The sequence below is a fragment of the Taurulus bubalis genome (genome assembly GCF_910589615.1).
Source record: "Taurulus bubalis genome assembly, chromosome: 6".
In the NCBI taxonomy this organism is placed as follows: Eukaryota; Metazoa; Chordata; class Actinopteri; order Perciformes; family Cottidae; genus Taurulus; species Taurulus bubalis.
The window spans coordinates 14,679,808-14,695,802 of record NC_136594.1 but is presented as its reverse complement, the minus strand read 5'-3'; the positions used below and the strand labels follow the sequence as shown (position 1 = coordinate 14,695,802).

Sequence of the window (15,995 nt, the reverse complement as noted above, 5' to 3'; positions counted from 1 at the left end):
TTACATCACTGGCTGTAAACCAACTCCATGTCTGTTCTCGTCACACTCAGCATCACTTTCAGCGTCTTCTCTGAGATTCTGTGTGATGGGATCCACAGGAGACATAGTAACATTACGTTTTACTTTGAAAATGTCCCACCTCTCAGGTAACAGGCCATGATTGAACATGAAGAAAGTCAGCGAAGAAAAAACTAAGATGGTGACCAAAGTGCAGAGCATGGAGACTGTCCTGACCGGGGACTTTTGGACGTAGACGCCCTCTTCCAATGTGCAGCCGGGAAGACGAAGAACAACAGGAAGACCTACAATGTTCTCTCCCAACAGAATTCTTACAATCAATCCTATGATGTAACCCACCATGGCACCGTAACCATTTGTCACTTTAAAGAAGAGCACGGTGACCAGATGGGGGAACATAAGGGTGTAGGAGACGTCTGCTCCGAGAAGCCAGAGGAGCAGGGGGCTGTTGATGTAGAACGTTATGAAGGTCCCAACCAGACCCACCACCACCACTGTGACCCGAATCACCCATTGCATTTCATTGTCTGATGCCTGGGAACACAAAGACAGACAAAAGGAGAGGCTTCATTGTTCATTCACATACCTGTGCTTTCCAAAATGTAATGATTATATGTGTTTGTACTATTTTAATTTGCAATAATTGTGCCTAACCCTCAACGTTGTGTTCCACTGAGCTGCCACCACCAGCAACATCTTTTACTCCTAACCTGTTTACGCAGGATGTTCTTGTAGATGTTGAAAGAAAAAACAGACGTTGCAGACAAAAGGGCTGAGTCTGTGGATGACATGACAGCAGCGGCCACAGCTCCAATTCCGATGATTGAGACGAAAGGCGGAGTGAGGTATTGAAGGACCAAGGGCAGGACCAAGCTAGGCTCACCACGTACATATGGAGATGGAGAACCGTACAGTGTCAGGTTCCAGTCTGGACAAGAGAATAATATTAATACTTCTTTTAACATTTCCTCACCAGAATAAAAGATCCATAGAGCACACATACAGAAATATGGGCTGTATTCTCTAATTCAAAGAGTGTTGGTATTGAGGGTAAAGCTGTACCAATCCAAGAAAGTTAAGGATTTACATTCATCTCTTTTTTTCTGCTCATTGGAACGAGCTGTAGACACAACAGTGACATTCTATAATCTAAAAAGCTTTTATGGCACACGTGTTAGCAAAAAGTTGCAAATTATGTATGCATTATTAAGACTTTATCCTGACTGCTGCTAAACACTATGTCTGAATGCTGCTAAAATACAGAATGATAGTTTTTCTTAATATATATGTTTTATTATTTTTTTGCACTTTATTATGATCTGTATTCAACAAATGTTGGACAGGAGAGAAACGTTTTTTCAACTCCTCTGTATGTTTGGTACATGTTCAGGAATTGCCATTAAAGCTGACTTTGACTTTGATATGTACACATCCAGCAACATAAACATTCATTTGCAGTTGTGTCTTTGGCCGCCTAATTTAAATTTGTGAGAGAAATTCAAGGATCATTTATTGTAATTCTGCAACACAGGATTGCACAACAAAAGGCAGCTGTAGTCGTGTTCATTTGTGCTACACAAGAAAAACATGACAAAACAAAAACAGCAGTAAATATCTGGTGTGCATTTTTTTAAAATAGGAACAAAAACACTGGTGAATTCTCTGGACAAATAATAGGGCCTACATCTTAACAACACATTTAACATCAGGGGGACATTGTAAATGAACCATGTTTGAGCACTAAGCTTTCTTGACGTAAACACCTGTAGTCCATCTTTACTCTACCTCTTCTCACCACCTGCTGTATCTACATGCACCGCAAACTATCTCTTTGTAAAGGCTTCACCAGCTATTAGCTACATTTGCTTGCCTATCCTGAAAACCTTGTAAAAAATAAAATATATATATAACTGAAAAACTCAATTTAATATATAACATAGCTCTATATGTTAGGAGTATATACAGTTTGGCTTTGATTGAGTGAAGTTAAGTATTTTTAATAATTATTTGAGTTCAGGATTTTCGAGCGATCGTGTCAACTCAGCCAACACTAAAAATTACCACTCCCTCCCTGTTCTTTGAACGGTCCTCGCTTCACTCTAGCCATGTTCTGCAGGCTGAGAGGAAGCTATAGAGACCAAGAAGGTCTCTATATATATTAATCATATTTCAGGTTAAGGGTTAATGTGTAAAATTACAGAAACGCATTTCACATTTGTCAAAATGCATACATTCAGAGAAGCAGCTCTGTTAATTACTGAGCAAAATGTCTGAAAAAAAAGACAAGCAATGAGTATTATACATATTCTGCAAAAGATTTGGCCAAACAATCCAAATAGCTCCAGGCCACAATGTGAGTGTCTGTCATCTCTAACCTAACGCCCACCTGTGGAGGCGCCGACAGCCCCGACCAAGGCAGGGGGGATTCCCAGAATGGCGATGAAAAGAGCAGCAGCATGGCAGGTTAACTGGGCTGTTCGTGACGAGGATGCAGACAGCGTCCTCTGGTGGAAGCTCTGAAATGAAACACTACCAAGACCCTGAAGAAAGAGGGAGGGAGATGCATGTTGAGGACAAGAGAATATGAGAAAGATGACCAAATAATTAAATATACTGAAACACAAGTACAGGTACTCCCTCAGACTGGAGGAAATCAGTGATTTAGTTCAGGGAGAATCATGGCTGTGCAGTTTTTTAATACTGCTCAAATGATTGTGCATATACATTATCCCAAAAATGAATTTCTACAAGAAGAATCTGGCTGGGGTAATCAGGTTTCTCTAATCTCCTGCCTAAATATAATTTACATTTCATTGTCATTGAAAAACACAGGTTACTTACTAAAGGGGTATACACAAGAAAATCCAGTACATGTGGCTGTAGCAGTTGTGTAAAGATCTATTCCAATCCTTTCATTTGGCCTGATGGGATGATTGCACAAGCTCCCTGTGTGCACTCTGCCCGTGCTCTTATTGTTTGTCACTGGAGCTTTCCATATGGTGCTGGCTAGACAGCTGGGATTACCAAAAACAACCATGTTTGTTGTTTATGTCTATTATAAAACATTTCCGTTCATAATGACAATTGTAAGATTTTGTGTCTTTTAGAGCTAGTACTGCTAACTACTTTAATTGGAAAAGAGTTGGCAACACTGGACTGGGTTTTTCAGTTAACTAATTTGTAATCTCTCGCGTACTCTTGCTAGTTTCTCAAGATTACCAACCCCAGATTTGAGTCCATTTCAAGGTGGTTTCTCTGTCCCACTGACGTAGTGACATGTAGCTGAGCTCTGAGTTTATGAATGCAAGCAGGTAAGGCTGACCTGCATGCTTTGCGGCTTCAACCATTACCATGATCATTTATTAGTATTCAAATTATTTTTTTATTTTTCTATAAATGTATGCAAAAATCCCAAATGGCACATGATATAAGGAATAGTTATCCAGGATTATTCATTATGCATGTAATTCTCAGACTGGTAGTGCTGTTTGTTGTGTAGACAGACCTCATTGGCCTCATTCAACCAGGTCTATTTTTTCCTATATATATATATGCTATCACTGTAATTAATTTGATGTGACTATCGCACAATTTGGCACCATTTTCCTCTAATTAAAAAGGAAAACCTTTGAAGTCAATTTTTTTGATCCCCTGACGATTCGAGGCCCCCAAAATGATATTTGGGACAGCCCTAGAGGCAGGACAGTATAATACTGATGAATATTATTCTTACAAGCATTAAGAAGTCATCAATCCACTTCCAGACTTGGTCCAGCTCCAGAGTGCCGACCCAGGGTTCTTGGAACGTGTGGTTGAAAGCAGTCTGGGCAATGTTTGTAGATATGGGGTTGAGCAGCAGGAAGGGGACACACAACCACTGTAAATAGATACTGAGATCAGACGGAAGCCTTTGATACAACAAGTTAGATGTAAAAAAAAAATATGACATTCAATCCATTGCTCTTTGGCATAGATGGTCTTGGAAGTCTAGACCTTTAGTTTTTTCCCCTTTCCATTGACAGGTTCTAAAGGCGTGAACTCCTTTTTTTGCATGGACTGATTTTTTGAAGATGAAGTTTCACCAGAGTGCAGTACCATACCGCCAAGTGCTGTTCAGGATTAACTGGATTGTGGTGGTGCTGGGCGGTATAACAGCTCTTCTGCTATACCGGTTTTAATTTCCGACACAATATGCATTTTTCATAAACTACAACGCATTGCCGCAAAGAGCACTGCGGCGGGGACAAGCAATGAATATTTTGAGAGTGAACCCCTAATAACTGCATACACTTCTCACTCATTGTTATAACACAACAATTAATGAATAACCAACAACAAATTATCTTATAAAAGCCAAGTAGCACAACAGTCTGTTAACAGGCAGGAAAGGCTTCGCGGCTAATGCCCATTCAAGAACAGAGATGGAGGATGAAGACAGATACCGGAGATGCATCAGAAGATCTTGTGCTTAAAAGAGGAGTAGGTAACGCTCGCCTCTCACCCCGCCACCCCCCTTGACTCTCTACTGTCGATGCCACCACGCTCACCCGAGGAGGCGCGATGGAAAACAGGTCTGTGCTACAAGTCAGCGCTAGCTCGCGAGCTAGCAGCGCGAGCTAGCCTTCCCCACCACTAGGGGTTCACTCGTCGTCAGACCTGTTTTCCATTGCGCCTCCTCATGAGCGTGGGGGCATCGTCGGCGGGTGCCGGCGGAGAGCCAAGCAGGGTGGCGGGGTGAGAGGCGCCGTGGGGCGGGGAGGACAACAGGACGTTTGGCTGCAGGGAGTTTGGCAGCAGCTGCTAGCGCTCAAGTAAACAACACTGAAAATTCAGCAGCGGTAGCAGCGGTTTATAAACTGCCGCGGGTTGTTTATAATTAAATAAGCTAGAGGGACTCTCCAACAAAACCGGGTTTACAGTACACACTCTGGCCATGACTACATACAGCAATACAACTGGCTCTCAATACTGCCCGCTCCACCTACTACTGCGGCATCATAAACTCCGGTTCCGCCAACCCCAAGGTCCTCTTCTCCGCGATGAATTAACTACTCAAACCAAAGGACAATCTCTCTCACACCTGCACAGCTGCGAAGTGCAACTCCTTTAATTGCAGTGGTGGTGTTCTATATCCTTATCCTGGGGACAGGTCTTTGGGCTGCCCGACAGTCCTCTTCTGGGGTTCAAGTCATACCTCTGCGACCGCCAGCAGTTTATTATCATCAATAATTCAAAGTCTGACACAATCCCAGTCCCTCAAGGTGTCCCTCAAGGTACACTGACAACACACAGGTCTACAGCTCTACATCTCCACCAAAACCATCACACCCACTACCTACTCCACCAGCAGCCTGTGATGCTAGTTCAGTATGTTCTCTCGTTGTTGCTTATATTCTTTGTTTTTACCATGTAAAGTGCCTTGAGTACCATTTAAAGCACTCTACAAATATTATTATAATATATTATTATTATTATTATATTTAAAATGAACATGTGCTACTGTATAAAGCAGTTACTCACCAAACTGAGGAAAACTAGACAGAGCTGGATAACATCAGTGTAGGCCACTGAATAAAGGCCTCCTAACAAAGTGTAGATGATGGCAACAGCTGATGAGATCCAAACACAATAGACATAGGGCATGTCCAGTATCACAGTCATAGTTGCTCCTGTTACACAAACCCACAAACACAGGAATTGAAATGCTTTAATTGCATCCTCTCATGAAAAATACTGTATGTGGTTTCACGAGGTTGGTATATATGTTTACCTAAGCCAAGCAAAGTGGAGGAGACCCACAGCACATCCACCAGTATAGAAGGCAGCACCAGAGCACCACTGAGTATATTGCCATACTTTATCTGGAATGGGTCCATCATGGTGACATACTTCTTATCCCTCATTGGCTTAGCAAAAAAAAGACCACCTTGTGCAGTGGATGAGCTGGTATTAGTGTGTTGTATTCACTCTCAACCTTGTGTTGCACATTTTGCACTGCGTTCTTTTCACCTCTTCAAAACTGCTTAATATGTGATTGTGTGCTCTATGTTTTTATTGTATAGCTCTTTTATGATGATTTTAAACGTTTGTAAAGTGTCTTCGAGTTTTTTGAAAAGCGCTGTATAAATCAAATGTATTATTAGTATTATTAGTTGATGTTGTCGGCACTGTGCAATGCAAGCTGCTGGTATCCAGTACAACAAGGTCCACACAATTAATTCATCACAGTTTAAAGTGCTAAGTAACATATACTGTAGCTGTTGAATACAATAGTTATAAAACAGATCAAAATAAACCACACTAAAACAATAAGCCTTCTGCCGCTATAGTATATGGCTTGTCATACCTATTATGAAGGACACCATGTAATGTATAGGCATAAGAGCCCATATTAAGCCCATTTTCGGAGAGTACACCGCCTCTGCCACACCCAGGATGAAACCACCTCCGACCCATGTAGCTACAGAAGAATGACACACACACTTCAATTATAATGTATTGTACTTGTGAGCAATATGTGCACAGTTGCAAGTGTAAGCATATAGCAACCTACATATTGCATATCTTTGCACAACACCCATGTCTTGCTCGCAAAAAAGCAAAACAAATGACTAATAAAAAGAGCTGATACACAGTTTGGCTAACACAAGTTTCTAAGCCGCACAGAACAACTTACCAGTCATGGTGAAAATCCCGACCAGCAAGCTGATGTTTCTGTCTCCAAGGAGCACCACTTCAGTCCTACTTCCATGGCTGTTCCTCTGAGCCGTTCTGGACTTTCGGGCAGCCCAAAGACCTGTCCCCAGGATAAGGATATAGAACACTACCACTGCAATTACACCAGAGATGTTCAGAGCCATGGTTGTCAATAACTTTAGAGCACCTTGCCAGGCAGATGTACTCATACAGGGGTATTCAATTAATGTTCAACGAGGTCCAGTTTTTTTTTATCTTTGCTCATGCTAAAGTCCGGAAGATCACAATAATGTAACTGAATACAGATTCTGTCCACGGACCAAACGGGAGCAAGAACAAATGTCACAGACCACCCCTCCTCCTCCTGACTGTATCTGAGTTTGCCAGTATAGCTTTGGTAAGTAAAAAGACCAAGTTCATTTGTCCAAAATAAAGATTTCCTTCTAATGGGTTAGGGTTAACAATATTCAATATTAACTGGAATAATATTTCATTTGGAATACAACTAAGCATGATTTAAACACACAAGTCCTATAAGTTCCAGCTCTTGGAAACACCTCCTCAAATAAAGACAACCCACCTTGCTATTGGCAGTTTCACATTAGTTATGTTTCGGTCATTTCAGGTACTTTTTAGTTTATTTTGTCCCTGTTAAAACTATCGCTTCTATTGATTCTATCACATTCTCTTGGCTGCATCATCTCTCACCTTAAATTTTGTTTTACTCATCTTTATCCAGACCGTTATGCATTTTTGATTTTGCAAAAAGTTTTTTTGGCAAGTGTAATGCTAATAGGGCAGAGGTGAATGACAGTGTGTTGAAATAGAGTCTGAATGCTGAATAACACAACACATGAATCAGGGGCAGTGAAGTGAGAGCAGTGGGTGTAGTGACAAAACCTCATGTACCAATCATTGCATTAAAGATGTACTGTGGCTGGTGTGGAAGCCAACACTGACTCCATGCTGCTTTAGGCCCAGGCTGTATCACTGGGCCCACTGGAGAGAAGGGAGGCACAGGAGAACCAGAACCAAAACTGAGCGGGGCAGAGCGTCAGACCCTGCTGCAGCAAAATGAGAGGTTTTCTGAAGGACCTCTGGTGGTCGAAACACTACCACTTTCATTCACAAGGAATGGCAAAATCAAAACAAAATTAAAGTTCATTGTAGTAGCTTAAAAGAAATGTTTGTCCGTGAGCTAGCAAAAAAATATTAGTCAATTCATTTGATTATAATTAATTAATCAGCAATTAATTTGAGCTGTCAGCAGTGCCCCATGCAGGTGTCCCAGCATCTCCGGGACTTTAATGGCAGGGATAACTAATTGAGTTGACTACCGAACATCAGACAGCCAAACAACTCCACACAATAGTTCATCAACTGGGAAAACTCATGTCGAAGTCTCCTCAGACCTTTACCAGCACCCTACAACCTCCACCTGACCAGTTTACAGCCAGGACAGAACCTTCCCAATGTTCCCTATCATTTGAATTGTGTGTGTTTGTATGAATAAAAATAACACTATAAATGAATATAACATAGTAAAAGGATCATATTTAGAATGTTTTTTGGTTTACACTGACTTCAGAGCAGTTGAAAGGATTTTTGGGATGCTAGCAAAAATAATTGTCTTGAGCCTTGTAGACCAGCTGCTATAATCAAACAACAATATGAATCAGCAATGATCTGCAATTAGTATCGGTGGCAAAATAATGTGATCAGAGATCTCTAAAAGATCTTTTTTCTTTTGTTGTGCTCTAATCTGTGATTCGTTCCATGATACGATCCGAACCGTGAGTTTTATGATCCATTGCACCTACTTATAACCTCTCTGGGTGACATGGGAAGAGCTGCTCTTCCTTTTACTCTTTTCTTTTGCTGAAATTTGACTTTTTTGTGGAAGAGGCAAAGGAGAAAACAGCGTAATCAGCTGGGGCATTGTGGGCGGAGCATTAGAATCAGAAACCATTTATTGCCCCATTTGTTTTCACATAAAAGGAATTTGTTATGACGGGTGGTGCATAGCATTAAACAATAAACAGAGTGCAAGAAATGGGAGCATGTTTAAATTTAGATAGAATAGAATAGAATAGAATATAAAAAAATAAATAAAGTGCACAGACAAACAGGAACAGATAACCATACTTTAAGGACAAACAGTAGCAGATAACAGTATTTTAAGTACTAGAGCTGCAGGGCATATGATTTTCGGAAGGGCATCAAGGCAAGACAGAGAGGACATTCCTGTATTGGCTACATTCAATGATTGTCATCATTCCCTTCACCAGCAGGGCACAGAGATAACTTGTCCTTGTCTTTAGTCTTTGCCATGCACAAAATATAGTGGATTAGAAACATATGTTGACAAAAAAAATTTCTTTCTTCAGGAGGAATCTCGCTCAGGAGATGATGTTTTTCCAGTTTCCTAAAATTACATAAACAGGGTTTTCCCATTTACATGACATTGAGGAATTCAGGTTACTTAGTGCATGTACACAATGGATTGTCTGTCCCACTGATATGTGCTCTGCACTATATCAGGACTATGATATTGATGAATACAGATTCACAATAATTAAGAAGTCATCAATTTACTAACAGACTTATCTCATTTATCGAGTTGTATGCTCAATACTTATTTATGCTAAAACAGTTTTTTTGGCAGAGATGTTTTAAACAGCTTTTTTTACTTGTCCGCTAGATGCCCTTATACCTTTTCTCCTGTCCAGTCTCCTCAATCGCTCCTGCCCTGCACTAACCCCATATCCTCCAGTCACCTGATCTTCCCTCTCACCTGTTCCCACTTTCCACGTAATCCCTGTAAATATTTAACCAGCTCTTTCCACTTACTCCGTGCCAATTTGTCAGTTACATTGCTGTTTTTTTGCTGCATGCCCTTCGTTCCATGTCGCTGAAACCTTTTTCTTGTTACTCTGAAAGCTTACCGGTATCTGTACCTGCCTGTCTGCATGCACCCTGTCACCTCTGTTTCTACTGTTTGTATTTATGAATGATTTTTGACACAAAATCACAGAACCTTTCCTGCCTGCATTTGGGTCCTTACCCTGTTGCCTCCCATTCACCACTGTGACATAACCAAGACAGTTTTGATTTTGCTCTACTACATTATACTGCTCCCTCTTCACCAGGACGGACCGGTACAGCGCCTGTTTTATTGCTGCAGCCGCACCGATCCGTCTGTCGATCTCCCGCTCCACCTTACCCTCACTCGTGAACAAGACCCCGAGATACTTGAACTCCTTCGCTTGGGGTAGGCAGTTTGTCCCCACCTGGAGGGAGCAATCCACCGGTTTCCGTGGCCTCAGATTTGGAGGCGCTAACTCTCATCCCTGCCGCTTCACACTCGGCTGCAAAACGCCCCAGTGAATGCTGGAGGTCACAGTCCAAGGAGGCAAACAGGACCACATCATCCGCGAACAGCAAAGAGGCGATCCCGAGACTCCCGAACCGGATCCTCTCCGCCCCCTGGCTGCGCCTAGATATCCTGTCCATGAAGGTCACGAACAGGACCGGTGATAAAGGGCAGCCCTGGCGGAGGCCAACACCCACCGGGAACGTGTCTGACTTATTACCGAGGATACGAACACAGCTCCTACTGCAGGCGTACAAAGACCGGATAGCCCGTGCCAACGGGTCCGGCACCCCATACTCCCGCAGCACCCCCCACAAAAACCCCCGAGGGACCCGGTCGAAAGCCTTCTCCAAGTCCACAAAGCACATGTAGACTGGTTGGGCAAACTCCCAGGACCCCTCCAGTAGTCTTGCAAGGGTAAAGAGCTGGTCCACTGTTCCACGACCGGGACGGAATCCGCACTGCTCGTCTTGAATCTGAGGTTCGACAAGCGGTCAGAGCCTCCTTTCCAGCACCCTGGCATAAGCTTTTCCCGGGAGGCTGAGCAGTGTGATGCCACGATAGTTTGAGCACACTCTCCGGTCCCCCTTCTTGAAGATGGGAACCACCACCCCGGTCTGCCAGTCCATGGGCACTGTTCCCGACCCCCATGCGACACTGAAAAGGCGTGTCAACCAAGACAGCCCAACAATGTCCAGCGCTTTCAGCATCTCAGGGCGGATCTCATCCACCCCTGGCGCCTTGCCACCAAGGAGCTTTTTGACTACTTTAGCAACCTCTGCCAGGGATATGGGAGAAACCACCCCAAAGACTTCCGGCGCTGCCCCCTCTCCGGGGGACATGTTAGCCGGGTTTAGGAGTTCCTCAAAGTGCTCTTTCCACCGCCCGACAATGTCCCCAGTCCGGGTCAGCAGTTCCCCCCCCTGCTGAGAACAGCCTGGGGTAGGCCCTGCTTTCCCTTCCTGAGCCGTCGGATGGTTTGCCAGAACTTCCTTGAGGCCAACCGTCCTTCTCCATGGCCTCCCCGAACTCCTCCCATGCCCGAGTTTTAGCATCCGCGACCATCGCAGCTGCAGCCCTTCTGGCCTGCCGGTACCCGTCAGCTGCTTCAGGAGACCCCTGGGCCAGCCAGGCCCGAAAGGCCTCCTTCTTCAGTTTGATGGCTTCCCTCACCCCCGGTGTCCACCACCGGGTTCTCGGGTTGCCGCCACGACAGGCACCGATGACCTTCCGGCCACAGCTCCGAGCAGCCGCGTCCACAATAGAGGCTTTGAACATGGTCCACTCGGGTTCCATGTCCCCAGCCTCCCTCGAGATTTGTGAGAAGTTCTTCCGGAGGTGTGAGTTGAAGACCTCCCGGACAGGATCCTCCGCCAGACGTTCCCAGTTCACCCTCACTACACGTTTGGGCTTGCCAGGTCTTTCTAGCCGACTCCCCTGCCATCTGATCCAACTCACCACCAGGTGGTGATCAGTTGACAGCTCTGCTCCTCTCTTCACCCGAGTGTCCAAGACATACGGCCGCAGATCAGATGATACGACTACAAAGTCGATCATTGATCTCCGGCCTAAGGTGTTCTGGTACCAGGTACACTTATGAGCCACCTTATGCTCGAACATGGTGTTTGTTATGGACAAACTGTGGCTAGCACAGAAGTCCAACAACAAAACACCATTCGGGTTCAGATCGGGCAAGCCGTTCCTCCCAATCACGCCCCGCCAGGTTTCTCTGTCATTGCCCACGTGAGCGTTGAAGTCTCCCAGGAGAACTATGGAGTCGGCAGGCGGCGCCCTTTCCAGGACCCCTCCCACCGACTCCAAGAAGGCCGTATACTCCGAACTGCTGTTCGGTGCATAAGCACAAACAACAGTCAGAGCTTTACTCCCTGCAACCCGTAGGCGCAGGGAGGCGACCCTCTCGTTCTCCGGGGAAAACTCCAACATAGCGGCGCTCAGCCGGGGGCTCGTGAGTATCCCCACTCCCGCCCGGCGCCTCTCACCCTGGGCAACTCCAGAAAAGGACAAAGTCCAACCCTTCTCCAGGAGCTTGGTTCCAGAGCCCATGCTGTGCGTGGAGGTGAGCCCAACTATATCTAGCTGGTACCGCTCCACCTCCTCCACCAGCTCCGGCTCTTTCCCCGCTAGCGAGGTGACGTTCCACGTCCCTAGAGCTAGTCTATGCTGCCGGCGATCGGCTCGCCCAGGTCTCCTGCCTGGCCCGCCGCCCGGTCTGCATAGCACCCGACCCCGATAATTCTCCCCGCGGGTGGTGGGTCCAGGGGGTGACTGCTGCTCCATGTTGTTTCTTCGGGCTGAGCCCGACTGGGCCCCATGGGCGAAAGCCCGGCCACCAGACGCTCGCCGACAAGCTCCCCTCCTGGGTCTGGCTCCGGGAGGGTGCCCCGGTTTCCCTTGTCCGGGCGATGTAGCTTTAGACCGTGGGCTGCTATTCATCAGGGTTTTTTGAACCGCTCTTAGTCTGGGCTCTCCCCCGAGACCTGTTTGCCTTGGGAGACCCTACCAGGGGCTGACGCCCCGGACAACATAGCTCCCAGGATCACTGAGCCACTCAAACTCCTCCACCACGTTAAGGTGGCGATTCATTGGAGGAGTTTTTATTATACTGGCCGGAAGGCGAAACTCTCCATTTACTGGTCGGTCTATGTTACAACCCTCACCTATGGTCACGAACTCTGGGTCGTGACCGAAAGAACGAGATCTCGAATACAAGCGGCCGAAATGAGCTTCCTCCGCAGGGTGGCCGGGCTCACCCTTAGAGATAGGGTAAGGAGCTCGGACATCAGGAGGGAGCTTGGAGTCGAGTCGCTGCTCCTTCGTGTCGAAAGGAGTCAGCTGAGGTGGTTCGGGCATCTAGTCAGGATGCCTCCTGGACGCCTCCCATTAGAGGTTTTCCAGGCACGTCCAACTGGTAGGAGACCCCGGGGAAGACCGAGGACACGCTGGAGGGATTATATCTCCCGGCTGGCCTTGGAACGCCTCGGGATCCCCCAGAATGAGCTGGAAAGTGTTGCGGGTGAGAGGGAAGCCTGGGTCGGCCTGCTGAACCTGCTGCCACCGCGACCCGACCCCGGATAAGCGGCTGATAATGGATGGATGGATGGACATTATACTGGTTAACAGAGCCCATTTACTCACAGCGACTAAAATGCAATACTTTACGCCGCATTACTTTTCCAGACAAGTTGGAATGAAAGCAATAACACAATGTGGCCTTGATATCGAACCAAGTTAATCACAGTGAATCTGGTTCAGTGGCTATATTGCTGAAATATTGTAGTCATCTAGCAATGAAATAATCACGTAACATGTTTAAAATTAAACATGTTTTGGCCATGAAGTGCATGCTACTGTAGCAATCAATCTGCAGTTTCTGCAATTTGCAGAATCAGATTAAGCAACCAACTACAATGAAAATAGTGTGCTGCACCCTGAATGCATTCAATCATGCAATCAGCGCCTGTGTTTTGATCCCCAATATTTGTTTGAACTAATAACATTAGCAAACAGTGAAAGCCCGTCGTTTATAGATTCATGAAAATGAGAATAAGTTAGCAAACTGCTTGAAACACTGAAATATTAACGTTAACTCCAACTAAATGGCAGTCCTCACCTCAGTCTAATGACCTCCTGACTTAGAGGAACTTTTTGATTTAACTCAGTAAATGTAGCCATCGCCTGAGTGGCAATACCAGGACAGGTGACGAAGCAGGCTCTCATTAAGTCTGGCAGATACAAAAAAAGATCAAAGAGCAGATCAAATAGCTAATGTTACATCACTTCGACTCGACTTTGGCCTCTGAAGTTTCTCTGGTAACGCTAGCCAGGTTCATGTTGCATTTGTTGAGCTGTTGAGCAGGATATTACTGTTGCTTACCAAACTATGAGTCGAACACAACTCTTTCCATCACGTAGCAGCAGAAATGGTCATTTCCAGACAATGAGGTGTAAAGTTAACAGTTAACAGCGCTGCATATGCGTGCAAACTCTCAAATGGTACAGTGTTGGATGGTCAGATCAGCGAGAAACCGCCAAAATGTAATTATGTTTGGGTATCTCTGCTAAAACGGGTAAAACTGTGGTTTTAAAACGTTAAAGATGTATGTCACACTTTAGCTGTATGTGTTGTTTCACCATACAGCATTATATGTTTTTAGTCTGGAAAAAGACTGACCACACTTAAAAAAAAAAGCTAGAATCATATATAAGATGGTAAATAAAGAAACTGAGAGCATAAAATACAAAGACAGTAACCATGAGTGTCAATAGGCACAAGTTGTTTCTGTGTTCCAGTGGCTTTAATGGTCAATGTGTGAGACGTCTCCAAGCTGGTGGCATCATCAGTTATTTTGTTTGACTTTGAAGAGCTCCCTCAAAAGCCAAAGAACACATTTTCCCCGATGTAACTATGTATTTTGCAAAATGGCAACTCCTGTATTCTACTTGTTTTCAACACAAATGATTTTACTTCTACTCCAGCAATAATAATACATTTTATTTCTGTGTGATAAGAACGTCCTTCCACATCTGAAACCAAACCCTGATAGGGCTTTGAAAGATATATTTTCTTATGTGTGCTGTGAAACAAAGTTTTGAATATCAGGTATAGTGTGAGGTACTATTGATTACACACATACGTACAGCACAGTTGTATCAAACCTTTTACTTTATTGAAATGACAATGATGAGAATACTACTCATAATCAAAAACAGTCTCAAGGAATTGCTTCAATAAATTCCTTTTTATTGATGATCTTCACTTGGATTTCTGTATTTGGTAATGAAACATTTAGAGAGCATTGAAATGTATGTGCATAATATACCACACAGTGATTCAGGAACATCTACATCAATCCTACATGTATGTAGTGTATATACTACAACTGACTATGAAACTAAGAGTAACACTAACACTTTTGGTCTCGCAACAAACCTTTGGTCATAAAGTACAATTGCCATATGTTGCACACGCACACTCTTTTCCAGGGGTTCTGTGATGTCACTATTTAACTATTAAAAAATGGATTCATATTCAAGAATGTGTGTAAATGGTCCTCTAAAATCAAAACATCTTCGAAACAAACAATCTTTAACTCTACCTGAGCTATACTTGGCATGCTCCCCTATGTTGCACAATACAGCACCTTACTGATATTGAAATTATTGCAAAGTTGCATTAAAGGAGCAGTGTGTAGGATTAAGGGGGATTAATTGGCAGAAATGTAATATATTATGGGCATGCTCAATCATTGGGAGGAGTGTCCTCAATGTTATTTACATATTGTGGGAGGGGGACATAGCTATCTGATTCATTCGGCTTTTCAAAATCACATAAGACAAACAGTTTGACTTGAAACGTAGTTCGCAGTCATCAAAACAGTGTAATCATGTCTACCTCTTAAGGCCTCTCATATTGAAATGTTGACTTTTTTGATCAAACTGTTTTTCTAATATACTTTTTAAATGTATAATGAATCAATTAGCTAGTATGACTTGGAAACGCTAGTGGGGAGAAGTTGAAAAGATGTATGTTGCCACTTTAAGCAACTATGTGCTCTATTGATATAGTTTCATATTGTTGTCCAGACTGTTATACAAACTGGTTTTGAAGTGGTTTGGTCCGCTCACTCTTCAAAAACTATTTGGGTATTTTTGGCTTGCTAGATATTCCATGCATATCGCCTTGTTTAATTCTCTGTCTCTCAGTCACATATGAGAGGGTTGTTGGCTAAATGCTGCTCAAAGCAGCAGATTCAGGGGTTGATCCTCCATGGGATTAATAGTAACATTAACCCTTTTCACTACAGGGTGATTTATTTATTGTTAATGGCCGATGACGCCATCGATCCTGACAGCCATCAGTCTGACTGCCTTCATGTCAGCGGATGAC

At 44.2% G+C, this 15,995-nt stretch overlaps 1 protein-coding gene across 1 annotated transcript; it reads right to left on the bottom strand.

The window, feature by feature from the left end:
• LOC306737434 (high-affinity choline transporter 1-like) lies at positions 1 to 6,878 on the bottom strand (the record flags this gene model as incomplete). Its single annotated transcript, XM_079219168.1, has 8 exons — positions 1 to 552; positions 729 to 946; positions 2,405 to 2,558; positions 3,752 to 3,895; positions 5,539 to 5,687; positions 5,789 to 5,944; positions 6,365 to 6,478; positions 6,695 to 6,878. The coding sequence occupies 8 exons, from the start codon at positions 6,876 to 6,878 to the stop codon at positions 1 to 3; spliced, it is 1,671 nt and encodes a 556-aa protein (XP_079075294.1).
• Positions 6,879 to 15,995: the final 9,117 nt, after the last annotated feature.